General features: G+C 35.6%; 1 protein-coding gene and 1 long non-coding RNA gene across 3 annotated transcripts in view; one reads left to right on the plus strand and one right to left on the minus strand.

The window, feature by feature from the left end:
- The window catches only part of KIF15 (kinesin family member 15), a 36,778-nt gene that overhangs the window by 9,443 nt on the left and 8,698 nt on the right, over positions 1-18,637 (minus strand). Inside the window, exons 10-26 of the mRNA XM_065628023.1 lie at positions 17,894-18,016; positions 17,044-17,167; positions 15,244-15,335; positions 14,335-14,544; positions 12,843-13,020; positions 12,275-12,416; positions 9,783-9,924; positions 9,277-9,474; positions 8,290-8,397; positions 7,439-7,544; positions 6,708-6,873; positions 5,223-5,373; positions 4,140-4,225; positions 3,630-3,705; positions 3,285-3,371; positions 2,214-2,318; positions 1,227-1,349 (exon numbers count right to left, since the gene is read on the minus strand). Coding sequence (XP_065484095.1) covers positions 1,227-1,349; positions 2,214-2,318; positions 3,285-3,371; positions 3,630-3,705; positions 4,140-4,225; positions 5,223-5,373; positions 6,708-6,873; positions 7,439-7,544; positions 8,290-8,397; positions 9,277-9,474; positions 9,783-9,924; positions 12,275-12,416; positions 12,843-13,020; positions 14,335-14,544; positions 15,244-15,335; positions 17,044-17,167; positions 17,894-18,016 — 2,217 coding nt within the window. The remainder of the gene's footprint in view (positions 1-1,226; positions 1,350-2,213; positions 2,319-3,284; positions 3,372-3,629; positions 3,706-4,139; positions 4,226-5,222; positions 5,374-6,707; positions 6,874-7,438; positions 7,545-8,289; positions 8,398-9,276; positions 9,475-9,782; positions 9,925-12,274; positions 12,417-12,842; positions 13,021-14,334; positions 14,545-15,243; positions 15,336-17,043; positions 17,168-17,893; positions 18,017-18,637) is intronic.
- On the plus strand, positions 120-18,226 carry LOC135985084 (uncharacterized). 2 transcript variants are annotated; one of them, XR_010605750.1, is made up of 4 exons: positions 120-340; positions 13,510-13,616; positions 15,272-15,342; positions 17,238-18,226. It is a non-coding gene; the product is annotated as an uncharacterized LOC135985084 (long non-coding RNA). The 2 variants fall into 2 exon arrangements; XR_010605751.1 differs by lacking the exon at positions 15,272-15,342.

An 18,637-nucleotide genomic window follows, 5' to 3' on the forward strand; every position in this document is an offset into this window, starting at 1 on the left:
TGATAAATTTTGCATATCTCATAAGTGAGAGGGGCATATTTGCAAGGAGGGGCGAACAGAACAGGTGACTAAAACTGACCAACTGAGTATTCCATCCCATACACATCATACACCCTATAAAAGAGGGAGATCACGAGGGTCTCACTCTCTTCGACTATGGCTGGTATCTGAAGCCCTGCCTGTCATGCCTGTGATCCCAGGCCTGGATCCAGACCCTGCATCCCTGAATCCAGTTCCGGTTTGCTGCAGAGTCCAGCCCAGGACGTCCGGGTGCCTGCCCTGCAGCCGCTGGAGTGGCGCCGGCTCTGTCGCTGTGCTGCCCAGGGAAATTCAAGATTGGGTTTGTATATTTTGTATTATTTTCTCCATTTATTAGTAGCATTAGTAAAGTATTTTTAACTTTCCCAACTTGCAAGTCTCTCTCCCTTTTCCTTCTGTTACCTTTCCTTACTGGGGAGGATGGGGGGTTAACAGAGAGTGTCTGCCACAGTTTATTATCGCCCTGCAGTAAAGGGTGACAGACCATTAATGAAGAGAGGAGAAATCTATTTCAGAATGTTTTTTGAGAAGCAAACACTACTCTGGAAGACTTTACTGGTGCTCTTTGATTGGACTAAACATATATAATATGACGGATGATCTTGTAGCAATTACTTGTAAGGAGATGATGGTGGCTTAGACTGATGAACATGTTCACCAAAATAATAGTAAGAGCAGTAACAGGAAAGACAAAGTTGAAAAAGAAATATACAATCTTAAAAAGCAAAACTGCAGTTGAATCTATCATGCATCCTAAATCTGTTTCCAGCAGGTGGAGCTTTCAGTTAAAATTATGAGTAAAGAAAAGATGTTACCAAATATAGCAGCAGTGGTAGAAGAGATAATATTAAATATAATATATTCTTCTACCTATTTTAATTTCTCAGCTGCATCTTCTAATTTTACCATTACATTCAGCTGATGACTCCTTAGTGGCCTTAACAAAATTAAACCAGGCTTTTAGCATAGGCTTTTCTGAAGTAGCTTATAAAATATTTATGTCAAGTAATGTGATAATTTAACAGAATTTGTCAGGTATCTCATGAAAAATTCCTCTAAGAGCAGCTTAACTAGCTTTAGTTTGAAATAAAATGAGGTTAAATTTTACACAAGTATTTTAAGCAAAACCACATCCGATTGGTCTGTTGAACAAGTAATAGTAATATACCAACACTAAATGTTTTTACCTCAATATTATCAGCTATTTGTTTTCTCTCCAAAGCTTCTCTCAGTTCTTCAATCTTCTTTTCTTGATCCTCTATGATTACTTTGCTTTCTTCTTTTGCAGCCAGAACAAGATTATACTTGCACTACAAAAAGGATTAAATTAAATTTTAGAATATTTTAGGAAAATATATTATCAAAGAAAGTGGGCAAACCTAATACAAATAAATGTATATCACAAATCTTATTATGACAACTACAAACATTTAAAATCTCAGTGTTAATGACTAAAATCAGAATGACATATCATAGTTGCTAAATTGTACAAACTATGTTATTAGAAATGAGTTGTTGGAACAATAGAAAAAGATTATTAATTTAATATGTATTAGCCACCACAACACATATTAACCACTAAAACAATTATTGAAAAAAACCAGATAACTCTATGTAGAAATCTGTCTCATCAACATTTTGTCTGTAGGACCTTTTGAATTCATAGTTCATACATTTACAGTACCTAGAGCATTCTGTAGGTTGCTCTATCAGATTGCAAACCAGACCTATTTTAATAAAGATGCATCATATTTATTCATTGCTATTCAAACATATAGTTTTAGTTCTTTATGTTTTCAGATGTAGAACATATTAATATCAGCAACATAAAAATTCACTCCCTCAAAAATTAATTTGCAATTCAGCTTCAGTTGTTGAGGTCTTAAATTGCCAATTTCTGAGAATATCTAAGTGTGACTGTCAGCTGAGTGTAGTTTACAGGATGTGAACAGGTCCCTTTAGAGACACTGCTCTTTGCCCACCACGTGGAAAGAGTTCAGTTTTCAAGACAGCCTTAGGCATAAAATGTTCAGAAGATTTCCACATGTCAAAACAAAGAAGTTTCTTTCTAAAATGCTACAGCAAGTTACACTGTTCAAGACCCATGATAAGACATGTCGTTGCCTTCCGTTTCTGAAAAACTATGCCATGTCCTTCAAAATGACAGAACATACATTTATATCCTCGAGCTCTCTTGTCAGCCCATCTATGGACTCAGTTTTGTGATTAATTGAAGACCTCAGCTCCTGGATCTGTCTCATCAAGTCAGTTACAACTTCCTGAAATGAAAAAAAAAAAAAGTAGTCAATCCTGATACATTAGATATATATACACTATACATATTTTATTACTGGACTTTCTTTGGTGTTTAATTTCTCAATCTCAAATTTCAAACAGCCATTTGAAAATGAGGCCTCAATATGCACATGTAAAGGAGTAACAGGAAATTTGCTGTTAAATCACTGGCTTTTGTTCTAAGCACTTACACAAAGAATTAAATAACCTGCTGTGTTCATTTGAAGACTAGGCCTCTGATTTAGTCTCAGGCTGTAATGGGTTTCTAATAGAACAGAAGTACTATATCTTAAGGTTACATTTGTTTGTAATGGAAAAAGGCACATTCAAGAAACACCAGTGCACTGACAATATCAGATACTTCTGACATTACACATGAATTTTTTTGGTCTAGCATGGAAAAAGCAAGAATTATCAACGCATCATGCTGGAAAATACACACACTGTGATTTCTTATGCCTGTTTTACATACAGTGTAAATGCTTGTACTACAGAAACTTTTGCTATTTAAGCTTTCAGAACACCAGAGTAGTCTTGTCATGCAAAAGTGCTTTCGTTTATAATAAAGACACTCACATTAATATATCACCTTGCTTACCTTTTCTTCTAGCTCATTACAACATGACACTGACTGGAAAGCCCTATTAATCTCAGGGGAATTATGCACCATTTATGCATTGAATGTTTTATCCAACAGACAGCTTTACCTGGACTGGTTTTTTGTTTAACCTTCAGTTATCTTGTGTTTTCTTTGAATGCATGACCAGTTTCTTGCTATTCTGCAAACTCCATGCCAGTAAAAGGTAGAATTTATTTTACCTAGATACACAGCATGATTGCATAGAATCACAAAATTACTGAGTATCACAGAAATGGTCTGGGCTTTCAACTCTACCATAGAACATAGTTACCTGCAAAACCAGGTATCAGTAACAGAAATAAGTCCAAACCTTATCTGCATCATTTGTCTTCTTCAAAGAAACAATAAACTCTTGAGCAGCAGCCAGCTCCTGTTCCAATTTCTGCAGTTTTGCTTCCTAGAAGAAATAATAATTGTGATGGAGAGATTTAATTACTTTTAAAATACGATTTGTAAAGCACAAAGCCATGAAAAAATATGGAAGGAACTAAGTTGTTTACCTTACCATAAAAATTAAGCAGTAGTTTAACAAAACAATCTGAAACTCGAGTACTCTATATTTATTTTGCTGATAGTCTATGAACAGTCAGTTCACCAGTAAAATTGCTATTAATCCGCAAACACATGATTTAGTCATTCAGTTCTGTTGTTGTACCTGCTGCTCGCATCGTGTCACCATTTCAGAGGATGGTTTCTCCACCTGAGCTTTTTCAAGTACTTTCAAGAGCTCCCTGGAGAAGAAAACATATTTCTCATGAGAAATATAATCAGAATATAAGAGCTTTAGCAAGAAATCAAGTCACATAAGTTTATCCTTATTTGCACTTAATTTTTGAAGAGTTCTTTAACTATCATCTTCTCAGTGCTAGACAAAATACTAATGGTTTAGTTAATAGCCATACACTGCTATCAGTAGTGGAACTTTATCTTTGATATGAAAAAAACATACTTGTAACAAAATTACAGTTGTCATGTTAATTGAATACATTAAAATGAAGTGTTGCTCTAAGTTGGATAAAATAAAAAAGCTCATTATGTAATCACCTCCACCCAGCTGGGGAGAAATACTTCTACAAACAGGATCCCCATGTGAATATAAAACCTAGCATAGGACACCACCAATGAAGTCAGACAAAAATAAACCCCACTACTCATTAGAACTTACTTTGAATTGTTTTCTTTGTCTTCTTGTAATTGTAACGTTAGTTTTGCATTATGTTCTTTTTCTGTTTTCAGGAGTTTCAAAAGGTTCTAGAATATCAAAATATATGCTGTTCTAATGAGTTACAATATAAGGTCTTTAGAATAATTTAAACCAAAATATAAATCTAAACAAACTCTTAAGATGACTGAAAAAAACCCCACAAAACCTGAGATGGAAACAGAAAGATCTTTAGCTTTGCCCCAGACAAGTTCAAAAGTAAACTCTTATTTATATTAAGCAATCAGATGTTTTTACTGGCCATAGATAATGATTTCATATAGCTACAATGTTCTTCCATACCCAAGGCTTTAAAGGGGGAAAATAGAATTTTCAACTGTATACTCATCTGGGGAGACTTTTCAAATTCTAACCAGGAGTTCAAGATATTGGACTATAAGGGAAGGAATTTAAAAGAATAATTTTCAATATGTCAGTATTCCTTTAAACACCAAAAAGGAAAACTTAGAGCAAACTTGCTGAGCAGGCACAGTGTACACTGCAGAAAAGCAGGCAAAATCATTTGCAAAAGCCCTTGAGCAACCTTACTGCTGTCCTGCAGTCTGACAGGCTTTCAAGGACAGCATCACCTCAATTGCAGGACAGTGATCCACCACAAACAGGCATAGATCATTTTAACAAGATCATATCCACTATGAAAATTTTTAAGAAACTGCTTTGTAAAGACAGAATAAGTAAGCTAGTCTTAAGCTAGCACCAAGATAAAAGGTCACCAGTACTTCGGTGTCAGGATTCTTTTCCAAAGCAGTTTCTTGTTCCTTTACTAATTAACCCATCTCCCTCAACATTTCCAGCCTAAAAACCTACTACTTCATGATGCTATATATGATATTTCTTGTAGTCTGCATTTGCAAAAATATTGCACTAAATTTTCAAAAAGATTCTGGGTACATCTTCCAAATGAGATCACCAGGAAACTTGTTATTACTGTGGAATCTAGTATCAATGATACAATAACAAAATTTTAAAATCTGGCTACATGAGGAACCATATAATAAACTCCTTTAGAAGTCTTGACTGTCTTACACAAAGCTCAGTTTTCATTGTTTCAGCTTCTTGTTTTCTGTCTTCAAGTTGTTGCTTCAGTTGATCTGTCTCAAACTTTGCTACTTCTTGCAAATTGTCATAGTCATCCTGCAGGCTTGCTTTTTCTTCAAGAATCTTTTCATGCTCTAGCCTTTATAAAAAGAAAAAACCCACCCACAATATTAAGGATAAGGGCTTGTTTCACTATAAAACTACTCCAATCAATTGTATTTTATAATTTTCAGGTAATATACAGAGCACAGTTATTTTAGAAAGAAGTAACTGACATATATAGTAACTTTTTCTTTTTAAAGTCTGAAACCTCAAAATTATGAAGGAAATTTAAGTGGCATTGTTAGATAAGGCAGAGAACTCTTTCTGATCCCTAGAAATAATTTACTTCTTACAAAATTCTATGGAAATTTCAGTTAGTCTGTCTTGATAAAGACCTTCACCCATTTTTTTTAATTGAACTCTGCTAGAATGATCCCAAGTACCTACATCTGCTAAGATGATATCTTGCTTATTTATCCCATATAAAATCTTTATATATTCTGGGCACATCTCTGTTACTTCCTTCTAAATTGTTACTCTGAAAACTTATTTCATTTGATCTTTCACAGAAGTGAAAAGCAAAGACGGGAAAATGAGCTGCTAAACAAGTGTTATGATTCATGTTATTAATGGAGAATCTACAGAAAGAGCACCCTCCAAAGATGGCACTTCTGCTATCGCAGAAGGCATCAATGAAACCACAACATTCAGTTTCAATTTCAGGTTCCCAGACTCACAATGCATCACTCGAAAAATGACTTCAGCTAAAACATGTCCCTCTATACTGCAATAATGTAGTTAAAACTTTCCGGGAAAACAAAAAAAAAGTAAAACCCCAAAACAACAAACCACAAAACCAAAATCCAACAAAACAAACAAAACCCAACGTAACTAAGCTACGCTAATGATTAAAAATCTCACTGGTTTTCATATCCCAATAATAATGTCAGTTATTGCATACAACACACTAAGCATTTCAGGTTTCAATAGTGAAGCTTCAGTTTATTTTTATAGTTTCTTTCTGCTTGTATTTTTAGAGCAGCATCATTACGACACCTTCTTGTGACCAGACTGAGAAGTAACACTTTCATTTTTAAGACTAAATTGGAAAAAAACCAAACAAATGAACTATGCCTCTTCAGCTACTCAAGTTTTGGAGATCAGTAAGCTTACAGATATATCCTACTTAATGAGAAAATCCTATATAGCAAGCCAAAATTAAGGGAACCCCATTTTTTTTCTGCTAATTTCACCATGTTCCCCCTCATGGCTCTGAAAGAGGTGTGGAAAGAATTGAGAAAAAAATAATCAAAGGATATAAACACAAAATAAGAGATGTAAAGTGCAAATTCACATGCAGAAAAGAACAACTAAAATAACTGGATGCATCCAGAAGGGAGGTTAAGGCATTTTACCCAAGTGCCAACATACCTGACACTGTCCAGCTGGAACTGTACGTCCATATGTCTACCAGAAAGCTGACTCATTTCTTTCTCTTGCTTTTCCCTAAAGGCACTATATTCTGATTTTACAGCAGACAGTTCCTTGTCTGCAGACTGCAGGACAATGCGCAAGTCACAGACTTCACTTTTTAATACTGTCAAAAAGCAAACAAATATTTTCCATGTTATTTGGAAAACTGTGCTAGATGTAGGACATGTAACACTACAGAACATCCTGGGAAAGTCTCACAAGACTTTCCACATTTTTACTGGAATTAACCTTGAAGGTAACACACAAAAGTAATTTGTAAATGAAAAAGGTCAACAAAACATTGACTTTAAGAACTAAAGAGTATAGGCAGAATCAAAAACATTCCAGATGATATCACTGCATTTCCATAGACCAATACAGGACTTTCCTGTTATTTTTAGTTAATATTTTCCTTTTAAAATACTGTATCCTGTACTTCCTTGACATTCAGACTGAAAAGAGAACAATTTTCAATATTGTATACTGTGCAAGACTGGGCAATACTGGGCAGAGAAAAGCTATTCTGCAAGTATTAGAGATTTTTTTCTATAAGATAAAAAAGAAAAAAACCCAAACCAGTATGACTTTAACATATTAAACCCAATTAGTTACTCAACACATACTATTGTTGATTCAAAATACTAGGACACCTCAAAACTTCATATGGAATTTCTGTCTTACAGACTTACTATCAGTCTTGCTTTGACTGTCTTGAAATTGCTTTTCAAGCGATTTTATCTGTTCAAGGAGCTCCTGACGCTCTTTACTCCAGTCATTCCTTTCAGATGAAAGAAGCTTGAGAAAAGAAGTAAAATTTTTAAATGGAAAGAAACGCAAGAGAGACTAAGTCATAGTGCTGTAACAATAATAAAGTATTAGAGTATTTCATCAGCTGATTATAAATGCAAGATGCGTTTTTCTTTAAATTTGATGTTTGACGAATCTGAAATCCATAGAAGTCAAAGAAAAAAAAAAGTATTTCAATATAACCGAAGACATTACCTTACCTAAAAAGTTCAAAAGCAACCCACGGCTTAGAAGCTGAGATCTACATCTGAACAGAGCTATCAGAAATGAGACTGACCTGGGAAGAAAACAGGCCTTATTTCCTTTCTGATGTTAAATCAAACCTAGCAATTAAGGAAGACTTGTGAATTATAGAGTAAGGATGTTTCAGTTCAGTTCCAACTGAGGCAAGTAGTATTTTCAGCATTCCAAAGTTTAAAATTTCCTTGTGACTACTGCTGTTTTCCAGAAATCATGAAGTTGTCCAAAACCAAGCACAGACATCTTGAGTGTCTATTTGGTTATATTTAAGATCAAGCAGGCTCAGAATCACAACATTTAAAACAAAACCCCCAAACCTGCAGTGTTCCGCTAAATGAAGACCTTGTCTTCCTGCAATGCCCTGAGCTATCACGCTATGTAAATTTTTCAAAATCAAAATGCAAGTAACACTGCAGACCTCACAGAGGGTGGTAGATATCACCTTGCCATATCTCACACTCACATATAGCCCTATATTACATTGTACTCTCACCTCCTGTATTTGTGCAGAATGATGCTCTAGTTTATTAATATGCTGCTGAAGTTTTATATTCTTGCTTTCCTCTTCATCCAGCCTTGTCTGCATTGTGCTCAGTTGCTCCTGTGACACAGACACTCAAAATTAGAACACCTATCTACCAGTTATTCTCACATGCCATATGGCAGTCTGTGCATATTAAATATAAAAATATCAACTACTTTCTTTTTTCATGACCTGAACCAACAGAAAACAGAACATTCAAAAATAAACTGGTATCTTAAGTAGCTGATTTCTCCTATTGCTAAGTAAACTGTCAAAACACAAGAAAATCCAATAAACACTTAGTTTTCAGACTCATCTTTATCTTGGAGAAATAAGACTTTAAAAAGAAGTCATTCAAAATATACACTAGTGAAATTCCTTACAGGATCTCTGCACCATGGTAAGCACCAAATAGGGGTTTTGGGTGTCATACCACGGTTTTACATGCACTGAAGTTAATTCCAGCTTCTAGAGGAGTAGTTCACGTAGCTTTGTAGCACTCTTAATGTGACAAAAGACCTTCCCTGCCCTTTAGGATAGATACAAGACAATTAAGCTATAATGGTGGACAAGCAATATTTGGCAGGTTTCTTCAAATAATGAAGTTTATATTTTAAGCTTGAATAGTGTTCCACACGTAGCTGTCACCAGAGACTTAGAAAGAAGTTTCCTCAGAAAGAAGTTATCAGGTTAAAAATAGTTTAAATGCCCTGTGTATCTTAAACTACTTACAATATTAAACTCTCAAATCCCTATCAGTATTTTCATTTTAAGTCCTCTTGAGTACGATGTATAATCAGAAAACTATTTAGTGAAGCTTTAAGTATTCATCAAGAGCTTCAGTTTTCCATGCAAATTATAATATATTTGGGTGGGTTGGCAAGGAAGTATTTCATGCCCAAATCTGCTTTATAATAAAGTTACACATACACTTCAGTTTTTATTCAGAACAATCACCTGCACCACTTTAAGCTCCTCAGCAATGGCCTCATATGCTTGTTCATTCATCTCTGGGGGAACTGGCTCTTTCAAAATGTCATCCATCATCTCTTCAGAACACTGAAAATCTTCAGAATGGTAATCCAAGATTTCTGGGCTTATTCGTGGCACTAGGCGAGATCTTAGCTGGTAAGCTTTTGTTGGAGTGGTTATGTTCTGTTATAAAGATTACAAAGCAGTCTTTATTTTAACTGTAAAATGGAACTAAGACTTTGGCTGGTATTGTACTTCATAGTTCTATAAGCAGAATAATGAAATAAAATGCTAAAAGTGGTTAGTTCTAAGTCACTACACTTTTTCAGATTTGTCACCTGATTACAGTAGCAGACATTCAGTATTTCAGAACAAAAAAGCAGCATATCTGCTTTATCACATATGGATTACATGCCAGAACACTAGTTAGGTTAAGGATCATACAACTCAGGAGTAAGTATGCCTGGTTTTAAATAAACTTTTCCTCATACCTTCAGAGTTTCTCTGTGTAGTTTATGTAACTGAGAGACTTCTCGGCGCTTATGTGCTTTGGTTGCTTCCAGAATGTTTTCAAGATGCTGGTTTGCTTTCTGAAGGGATTGAAGCTCCGATTGCAGTTCCATGTGCTCTTTCCTGTTTAGGAAGCATTTTACTACTGTCAAAACCACTCCATCAGTTTGCCCTCCCATCAGTATGAATAAACTACGCTATTGCCAATGAGCAAACTGAAGCTGAACTCTCACCCAAACCCTGAAATACATTATTTTGAGAAGAAAGCCACCAGTGCTGTATTAAAAAGTTAAAAAAACCCTGCAGCTAAGCAGCTTATTTGTGCTTGCATAATGAAGCAAGCAGATGGATAACTAAAAGTGTCAGAAAAAAATCCATTACACGGTATGAAATAAGCTGAGAGCTCTGCAATTCCTTTTATGAGAAAGTGATATCATCCATACCAATACGGTTTTAAGCTTTAAAAATGTTATCCAGTTATATGAGAAGTCTGAACTGGTGCTTGGCAGGATTAAAGAAAATCCTTTAAAGATTTTTTTTTTTGGAAGTGCTTCTCTGTTAAGATTACTTTGCCCTCTAAGAGTACTTTAACTGAAATCCAACAGTTGAACAGAAATTTAGGAAGAATTTTCATTATGTATTTTGCAGAGCTACATGCTGTTACTCTGATAGCTGGCCTTACTGACATAATTGTAGGGCCGAAGTCTACAGACAAAAGGAAATACACTATTTCATCTTTTGGCAGTTTAATGCTATCACTTTTCCCTCGTGTTTTTAGCATTTCCAACAAAAGTTATGGATCAGAATAGAACTTTAGTTCTGATTGCTATTGAACAACAGAAAAATAAGCATACATTGGTTTTGTGAAATGGTTAAATTTTACTCTACTTATTCAGATACAGCATACCATTACACTTGCATGTAAAAGTAAGCATTTTGTTACTCTGAAATTGAAAACAAGTTTAAAATTTAGCGAAATCAAGAGGTGAATCCAGAGGCTCAAAAAGACACTTTTGTTTGACTGCCCTCCACAAAGAAAGTGACAATAAAATACATACATACTGTCAAGAAAGCAATACATGCACAAAACATGTGATACATAAAACAGGAATATGCCAAATGGGCAGGGAAATAATATATGAGGATAGAAACGGACTATTGTAACTAATGATACAGGACAACAGATGGGTTGCTGAATTGATAAATTCAGTAGATCCTAATGCTAACATTTAGAACGTGCATAGGATTTGCTACTCAGAAATTTAAGAATAAAAATACAAATTTGTAAAATTGCTTGAATGAGCAAAAAGAACATTACAAAGCTACTTTGCAACAACAACAAAAAGCGGAGAGGCAAAAATTGACATATCTTATGCCAATGCTTCTAGAATTACACTCTAGATTCACCAAAATTAATAAAAATCAACGTTAGGTAGAACCTAAAAATAAATACAATAAAAAAATCAGGTCCCGTTTGCATTCCAGGTTTACATTACGTTTGCTGGAAACACAATTATTTTTCTTGTATCTCCAGTAACAGGACCTGAATTTTTCAGAAATGGGGTTGATCAAGTTAAGCCATGTATTTTGCACTTGCATATATATAGATGCACACACAGTGAAGATATTCCTCAGGCCTTTTGCGTTATCTTGTGTTGCCCTCAAGGAGAACAATGACATTAACACTCTGTCCTTACTAATGTACTGAAGAATTTATCTTTACATGCCAAAGCAAATGGACATCAGTGAACTACTGACACCATGTCTTTGCTCTCATTTGAATTAAATCTCTCTTCTGACAACAAGTCTCAAGATAGTGGCACTATTGCCTTATTAAGTCTTTGAAGTGGAAAAGAAACAAACAACCCAAAAAACAAACCAACCCCACCACCAAACAAAATCAGCCACCAGGTTAGCTAAAATTCCCTGGGGTGCTTGGATTCTACATTTATGGTGACTCAACTTGCAATCTTCAAGTGGTTATATGAAAAACTACTGTTGCACTAAACTAAACAAAAACCCCAAAATACACCCCTCCAAAACTCCTCAAGTCTCAGTTCCTGTCACTGTTTCCATCTGGAATATTTAGTTACTGCTCAACGTGGCAGCTAAGCCAAACTCTCCCTGCCCCATTAAGCAGGTGACTATCAGAACTCCAAGATGATGTGCATCTTCTGCACATCATGAAGCATTCTTCTGCATCTTAGCATAAAGAAGAGCTTTCAGAAAAACAAATCTGCAACAGTGCAGACCTGCCTTCAGATTGCATCATGGTAGCTTGCTAGTCTGGGAGTAACAGAGTTGAACAGGAACATATTCTATGGGAATGCCAGTTCTCTTAACCTGGCCCTCTTTTATATCCGAAGAACATACTTATGACAGTATATTCAGGGCCTGAGACTACCTTTAAAAAAATCAATATAAGTAATTATTTATATACATTTAAAGACAATTCTATGCTATTTTGTCTCACTTGGTTAGCTCTTTGAATTCTTCATATTCTTGTTTTGAACTCGCCAGTTCACTTTGAGTCTGTAGCAGGCGTGCCTTCAGCTTTTCAAGAGATGCCAGGGAGTTGCCTTCTACTGATATGGTGGTAGAATATAAATGATGACCTAAAGAACAAACATACACCCTCTGAAATCACAGAGTAGCTCAAATATTATAAGTTTTACTAAAATGAAAGCATTTGTAGGCTTTTGAAGAGCACAGCAGCAACTGAGATTGAAGAAAATGGGTATTAGCAACAGTTCGCGTGAAAATCAGCAGAATAATTAATATTACTGCAGTCTTCATAATAACTGAGGACAACAAAATGAGATTACGGATGGTGTTCACAAGATGCACAAGAATCCAAATTCCCTATTGCTGTATTTGCTTGAAGGCCAATGTGAATAAAATTAAGGAAACCTGTTTTATCAGTTTTTAGGTATCACTTTGAAGGCAGCAAAATACATCAAGACAGACATTTTCAACACTACATTGCACACAACAGAAATACAGTAAGCTTATCTAGCTGAAGAACATTAGCATATTTTTACCTCCAGTATTTTTCTCTGCAGCCGAAGCTTCCAAAAAAGCTTTTTCTAGTTCTGCAATAGTCTGAGCATCAATTTCTTGGGCCTTTTTAACTGACTGTAAAGAACGAAGTCTTTTATTCTCCTCTCTGAGGTTATGGTTCTCCATGGCATACTTTGCAATTCGTGGGTGTTGTTCCATCTGTGATAAGCAGTATTTTTATTCAACAGTTTTTATTTTCCAGACAATGCTATGCATAATTAGCTGTTGCTCTACCACCTTTCATAAGCATTAAATTTCAATAGAAGAGGGAAAAAAGGTATTCCCAACAGTGGTTAAAACTGCCCCAATTTTTTTTTTAAATTTTCTTACTCTCTTGGAATCTGCTTTTAAAAAAGACAGTGGGTTTGCATTTAGTGTGCTTATTCTTTTATTGGTAATAAAGCAGTAGCAGCTTTTTTTGCTACTCTTGACATCCCGTTTCAGTTTCAGCTTTGAGCTTTGGCTTTCTTAACACTGTCCATCCATGCTATAGTAATGTTTCTATAATTCTTTAATGACTGTCCTGACCTTCTATACTTTCCTCCCCACTTCACTTTAGAGCTCAGTTATGAGTTGCAGATTCAAGCTGGTCTTCTAATACATCTACTCCTTTTTCCTGCTTGTGCTTGGACAAAACTGTTTTTACAGATCTGCCTTCTGTCTTGAGCTTCTTTGTTCTTCAAAATTGCCTCACGAGTGATACCACACCTACCAGATACCTGAATAACCTGAAGCCTCCTCTGCTGAAGCCTTAGGTACGTACTTGGCTGCTTGCCTTCCTCAGATGGCTCCAGGACAGCATCACCCCTGACTGGCCCACCTAGCATCTGTGTTATTCTCGTTCAGAAACCTGCTGAATTACTTGCATCCTGCCGTCTGTCCCTTTCAACAGATGTCATGGAGGTTGAAGTCTCCCATAACAATGGGGATTTGTGATTTAGTCCTCTACCTCACCCAGATCAGGTGGCCTGTAGCTAGCTCCCATGACACCACCCTTACTAGCTTTTCCTCTTACACAAACTCACAAGCTCTAAACCCTTCCATAGGGAATCTCTATGCTATTACTTTCATAGGATCATATAATGTCCTGAGTTGGAAGGGACCCACAAGGATCATCGAGTCGAACTCCTGTCCCTGCATATGACAACCCTACAGTTCACACCATGTGTCTGAGGGCGTTGTCCAGTCTCTTCTTGAACACTGTCAGCTTGGGGCCGTGACACCTCCCTGGGGAGCCTGTTCCAGTGCTCCAGCACCCTCTGGGGGAAGAACCTTTTCCTCATGTCCAACCTAAACCTCCCCTGGCACATCTTACTGCCATTCCCTCATGTGCTTCTATAAAGGGACCCACCACCCATCCACTTTTTTCCTGCCTGTCTTTCCTAAGAAGCCTGTATCCACTTGTCACAGAACTCCATCACATGAGCTATTCTCACAAAAAACTCTTCTAGAAGGGAAAAACTAGAGACTTACCTGTTCTCTGAGCATCTGCAATTCCTTTCTCAGTTCACTGAGGAGATCATTCTGCTCTTTTGGCAGTAAACTTCCACCAGACTCCTTATGTAATCTCTCCAAGCGAATGATATGGTCTTCACGGAATTTAACTATCATTTTATTGGACTGAATGAATTTCTCCTTCTTGGCACACAGATCTTCTAGTTGAGCAATTTTTTCTAATAAATTCTTAGAAAGTACATACACAGATCGGTGGAAAAGTGAGTTACACTAGACGAATTTTTAAGGTGCACATATCAGGTACACACAAGTGATGCAAAACTCAGTTAACAATTTTGTGAACACATTCATTTGGAGCAGATCTGTAGAGAGCAACGATTTGTATCAAGAAGCAAAATTACACACTATATTGCAAAAACTTTACTTAGAAGCTCCAATATGATCCTGTAAACTAAATGTTCAGTTAAGCACATGACATGCACCTCTACAGTTTCAGTTCATTTTCTTCCAAAAAAACCCTAAAACATCTATTTTGGATGATTCGGCACTGCACCATGACATGAAGTAAAACACGATAAAATGGAGATGACTGGGAGGTTTGCTTCAAAAACACACCGTCGACCCAGACACTCAAAGATGCACTCAGAACTGCGTAAAACAGAAGTTTCGTGTTCTGTTCAAAGTTTTTATTAGAGAATCCAAATAAAACTCCTAAAACGAAACATACTATGAAAGCTATCCTATGGCTTGTTTGATTTTGAAAGATTTTATCTTAAATGTCATTTGACTAGTTCCATTATTACCAAACCTTATCTTTAGACAGAGTATTTTTATTCAAAAACAAAGAAAAATCATTAAGAGCCAGTTTCAATACGGTCTCATCAGATAGTACACAGAATGCACTTAGAAATATTAATGCTTTCTTACCTTCTTTTCACCTTCTGATTTCTCCCAGAACAACATTGCTTCAAGAAAGTTGTTCATGTAATTTATGTTGTTCTTCCCTTCTTCAACAGCACCTGTAGGGTAAGTCAATAAAACGAGTGCCATATTTATTAACATACCAGTTAACCAGGTTTTCCTAAATACATAACATGACAGTTATGTAAAGAAAATTTAAATAAATTATTTTAACAACATAATTCCTCTAAAATTGTGTGCCGTACCCAGAGCAAAGACATTTAGACTGTAATTCTTAGTTGCCTGCAAATCCTGATAAAGAACATAGTCAATATACATAATTGTGTAATTAATAAAGTTGTTCAAGCATTAAACAGCTTTACGATGAACTTTTAATAAAATTAAAGAATCAGTTTGTTCAGCTGAATGTATCTATAAAATGCAAAACCCCTCTGAAATTAATTTGATAACACTAAACCATTTATTGCATTATTAGTTTGTACATATTAAAGGTGGACTAACTGGTTTATGAAAAGGAAATTCACGAAAATAAGCATGAATTAAGTGGACAATTAGTAATTTAATCTGGAAGGAAAGTGTCCACATAAGGGATTAAAAGGGTTTAACTAATCCACTCCAGAAATTAATTTAAAATAGCTTTCCTGAATAGCCTCATGCAGGCAAGACTGCTTATAGAATACTTATCACCATAGTATCTAGGTGCACAATAACTACCCTATTTAATTTAATTTATTAAAAAATGCCATGATGTCTTTAAAGGGGCTTCTAAGCAGCTTTCATATTTGTGTGATCAAATATTATAAACCTGATTTAATTGCATAGAATAAACACAGCTCTAATACATTAGGTTCTGCATAAAACCTTTCTTCAGTGTTTAGGCATCATCATTTGCTTTCCCTCACAACCTAAACAACATTTTTGAGCCCTCTCTCTGTATTCACAGACAATGATTCAGTATTAACATCATAGCCAGCTTCTTTTTACTGGGTAAATGTGATGCTCACAGAGAAGTAACTTTTCATTAGAAAAACTCAGCCACAGATGCGTTATATTAGACGAGTCTTTCTAACTTCTTTAGTTAAACTTCTATTGTTGTATCTTTGATTTCTCAGCAAGGTCAGGAAAGAGTTGACTCAGGATCACCGTGAGAGTTACAAGACCAAGTTTACCACCTTATAATAAAACATAATAAAGTAGTGGATTTCAGTGAGAAGTATTTGTAGTAGAAAGCTATGCTGGTATCTATAGCATAGATACAGTGTTCTAGTGAAAAGCTACTGGAAGAAAAGTTACATATTGATAAAAACCCCCATTACCATCTTACACTGATACTGAACTTTTACTGAAAGGTAAACATCCTTCTTAGGATCTTCCTGAAGGGGCAAAAGGGGAAGAAGGAGGAAAGAAAAAAATCCAGTCATAAGCTTAAAAAGAACGCAGATTGGATGGGCATTGTCTACAGCTTAGTGGCCTCTCTCCAACATAAATGTGCAACTAGTCACATGTAAACTTTTTGTTACTTAAAGGATTAGGCAAGATAACACCTCTTTTGAGCTGGAAGAGTATTCTAGGTATGCTACAATAGAATCATAGCCCCATACACAATGAAAATAAAATCATGTTAACAATTTCTGCAAAACATTAGATACAAATACAGGCAATAGGATCCATAAGACAAATTCAACCTCTATAGGTCAGTCCTTACAACAATTTTAATTGTTCAGAAACCTAATGAATTGTATAAGGCTCCAACACTCTGGGCTAAAAGAGTAGCAAGTTCTCTCTCCCCTCAGCCCCAACTCTTACCTTGTGATACAGAAACATGACGCATAGATGGCACTGAAGTTAGTTGAGCAAGCTGGTCTTTCAACTTCTTGACCTCAGCTTGCAGTTGGCTCACATTTCCTTGTGTGTCTTCATTTACTACAGCCTTTCATAAATATGTTAAAAGAAAATTACAAAGATGTACAAATTTTTTTAAAAAATCTTATCTTTTACAGGATAAAAGAAAAGTCAAAGATTGCAAAGCAACAAAACTACTGAGAAGTTTTCCACCTTAGGAAAGGAAAAACTCATGGGAAAAGCAACATTCAGTTTACCGAGAAACCAGCAAGTGGTACATTAGCTAAAAATATTTGTTAAAAATTTAATGTTTTCTGCAGGATTTTCTCAGGAGCTTTTTAACCAACAAAGCTAAGTAGTATACATAAAGGGCAGCAGTTTCCAGACAAATGCCAATATACTTTCAAAACCCAGTGATGAGAAATTATGATTTGGGAATTAGTGTATATAAAACCTAGATGCACTGAAATACTATTGAATCTATTTTTTTTAATGACAATTTTAACTTTTAGTACAGATTTACTTTTTCCAATGAAGTGCTCAGGGAACAAGCAACAAACACACACTATTATCAGCCATTACCTAGTGCCCAGCTGTTGTAGTCTATTTGTAAGCAAAAACAAACAAGTCCTTTTCAATAATCATTTGTCAAACATTTAAAAATCCTAAATTTGCTTTCCTAAATAAGTTATAGCCATTTAAATTAGTAAAAGGACAAGATTATTTCCATGAAGCTACCGGGTCTGCAGATGTGTAGTTTAAACAACACAAAATTGATTGTTGCAACAATAAAGACATTGACTAACTCTCTTACCTTGTTTTTAATCAGCTTTGCTCGCTGAGCAAAATTAAGGGTGGACAGTGTTTCACCAAAACACCTGGATCCTGGATGAACATTTGCGATTATACATGTTTTTGCATTACCACCAAGGGAATCCTATTTAAAAAAACAGAAGTTATCTTTTTTTGCATGTTTTTGGCTACAGCAAGAAGCCATCACCTATGAGCTACTGTGTATCACTTTGAACAAACTGCAGAAGGGATTTAATTTGATCAATCTCCGTGCTACTTAAGTTTCTGAATGTTAATTCAAATGTGAGTATCAAGGATGTGACTGTAAATAAAGACTTTATTTGCATTTTCGAAACCCTGATTCTGTATTAATAATTAGCAATTTGAGATATGTTACACCTGAACAACAGAGAGATATAAAAAAAAAAACCTCACCACAACGGGAAATAAAGTAATTTCATTTTAATCTTGGTCATAAGCGGATTGGTATTTGCACTATTTTGAACATCATCTACCCTGTTGATTGTTCCAACCTATCTTTTGGTGCAATTGCCAAACAAACAAAACCACAAACCAACAGATTCTTGACCAAGAATACAGAAGTAACCTCTCCCTTTTACATGCACATCTTCAAATATCTCTCTGCTGTTTGACAAGTAGCTCTCCAATCCCTGGAGAATTATACCTAAAAGCCTAGTTCTACAAAATAGCCCACAATCCTCAATGGCATTCTCTGTCTAGCAGAGAAAGTCATGTTTGTGGACTT

The sequence above is a fragment of the Caloenas nicobarica genome, chromosome 2 (assembly GCF_036013445.1).
Source record: "Caloenas nicobarica isolate bCalNic1 chromosome 2, bCalNic1.hap1, whole genome shotgun sequence".
Taxonomy (NCBI): domain Eukaryota; kingdom Metazoa; phylum Chordata; class Aves; order Columbiformes; family Columbidae; genus Caloenas; species Caloenas nicobarica.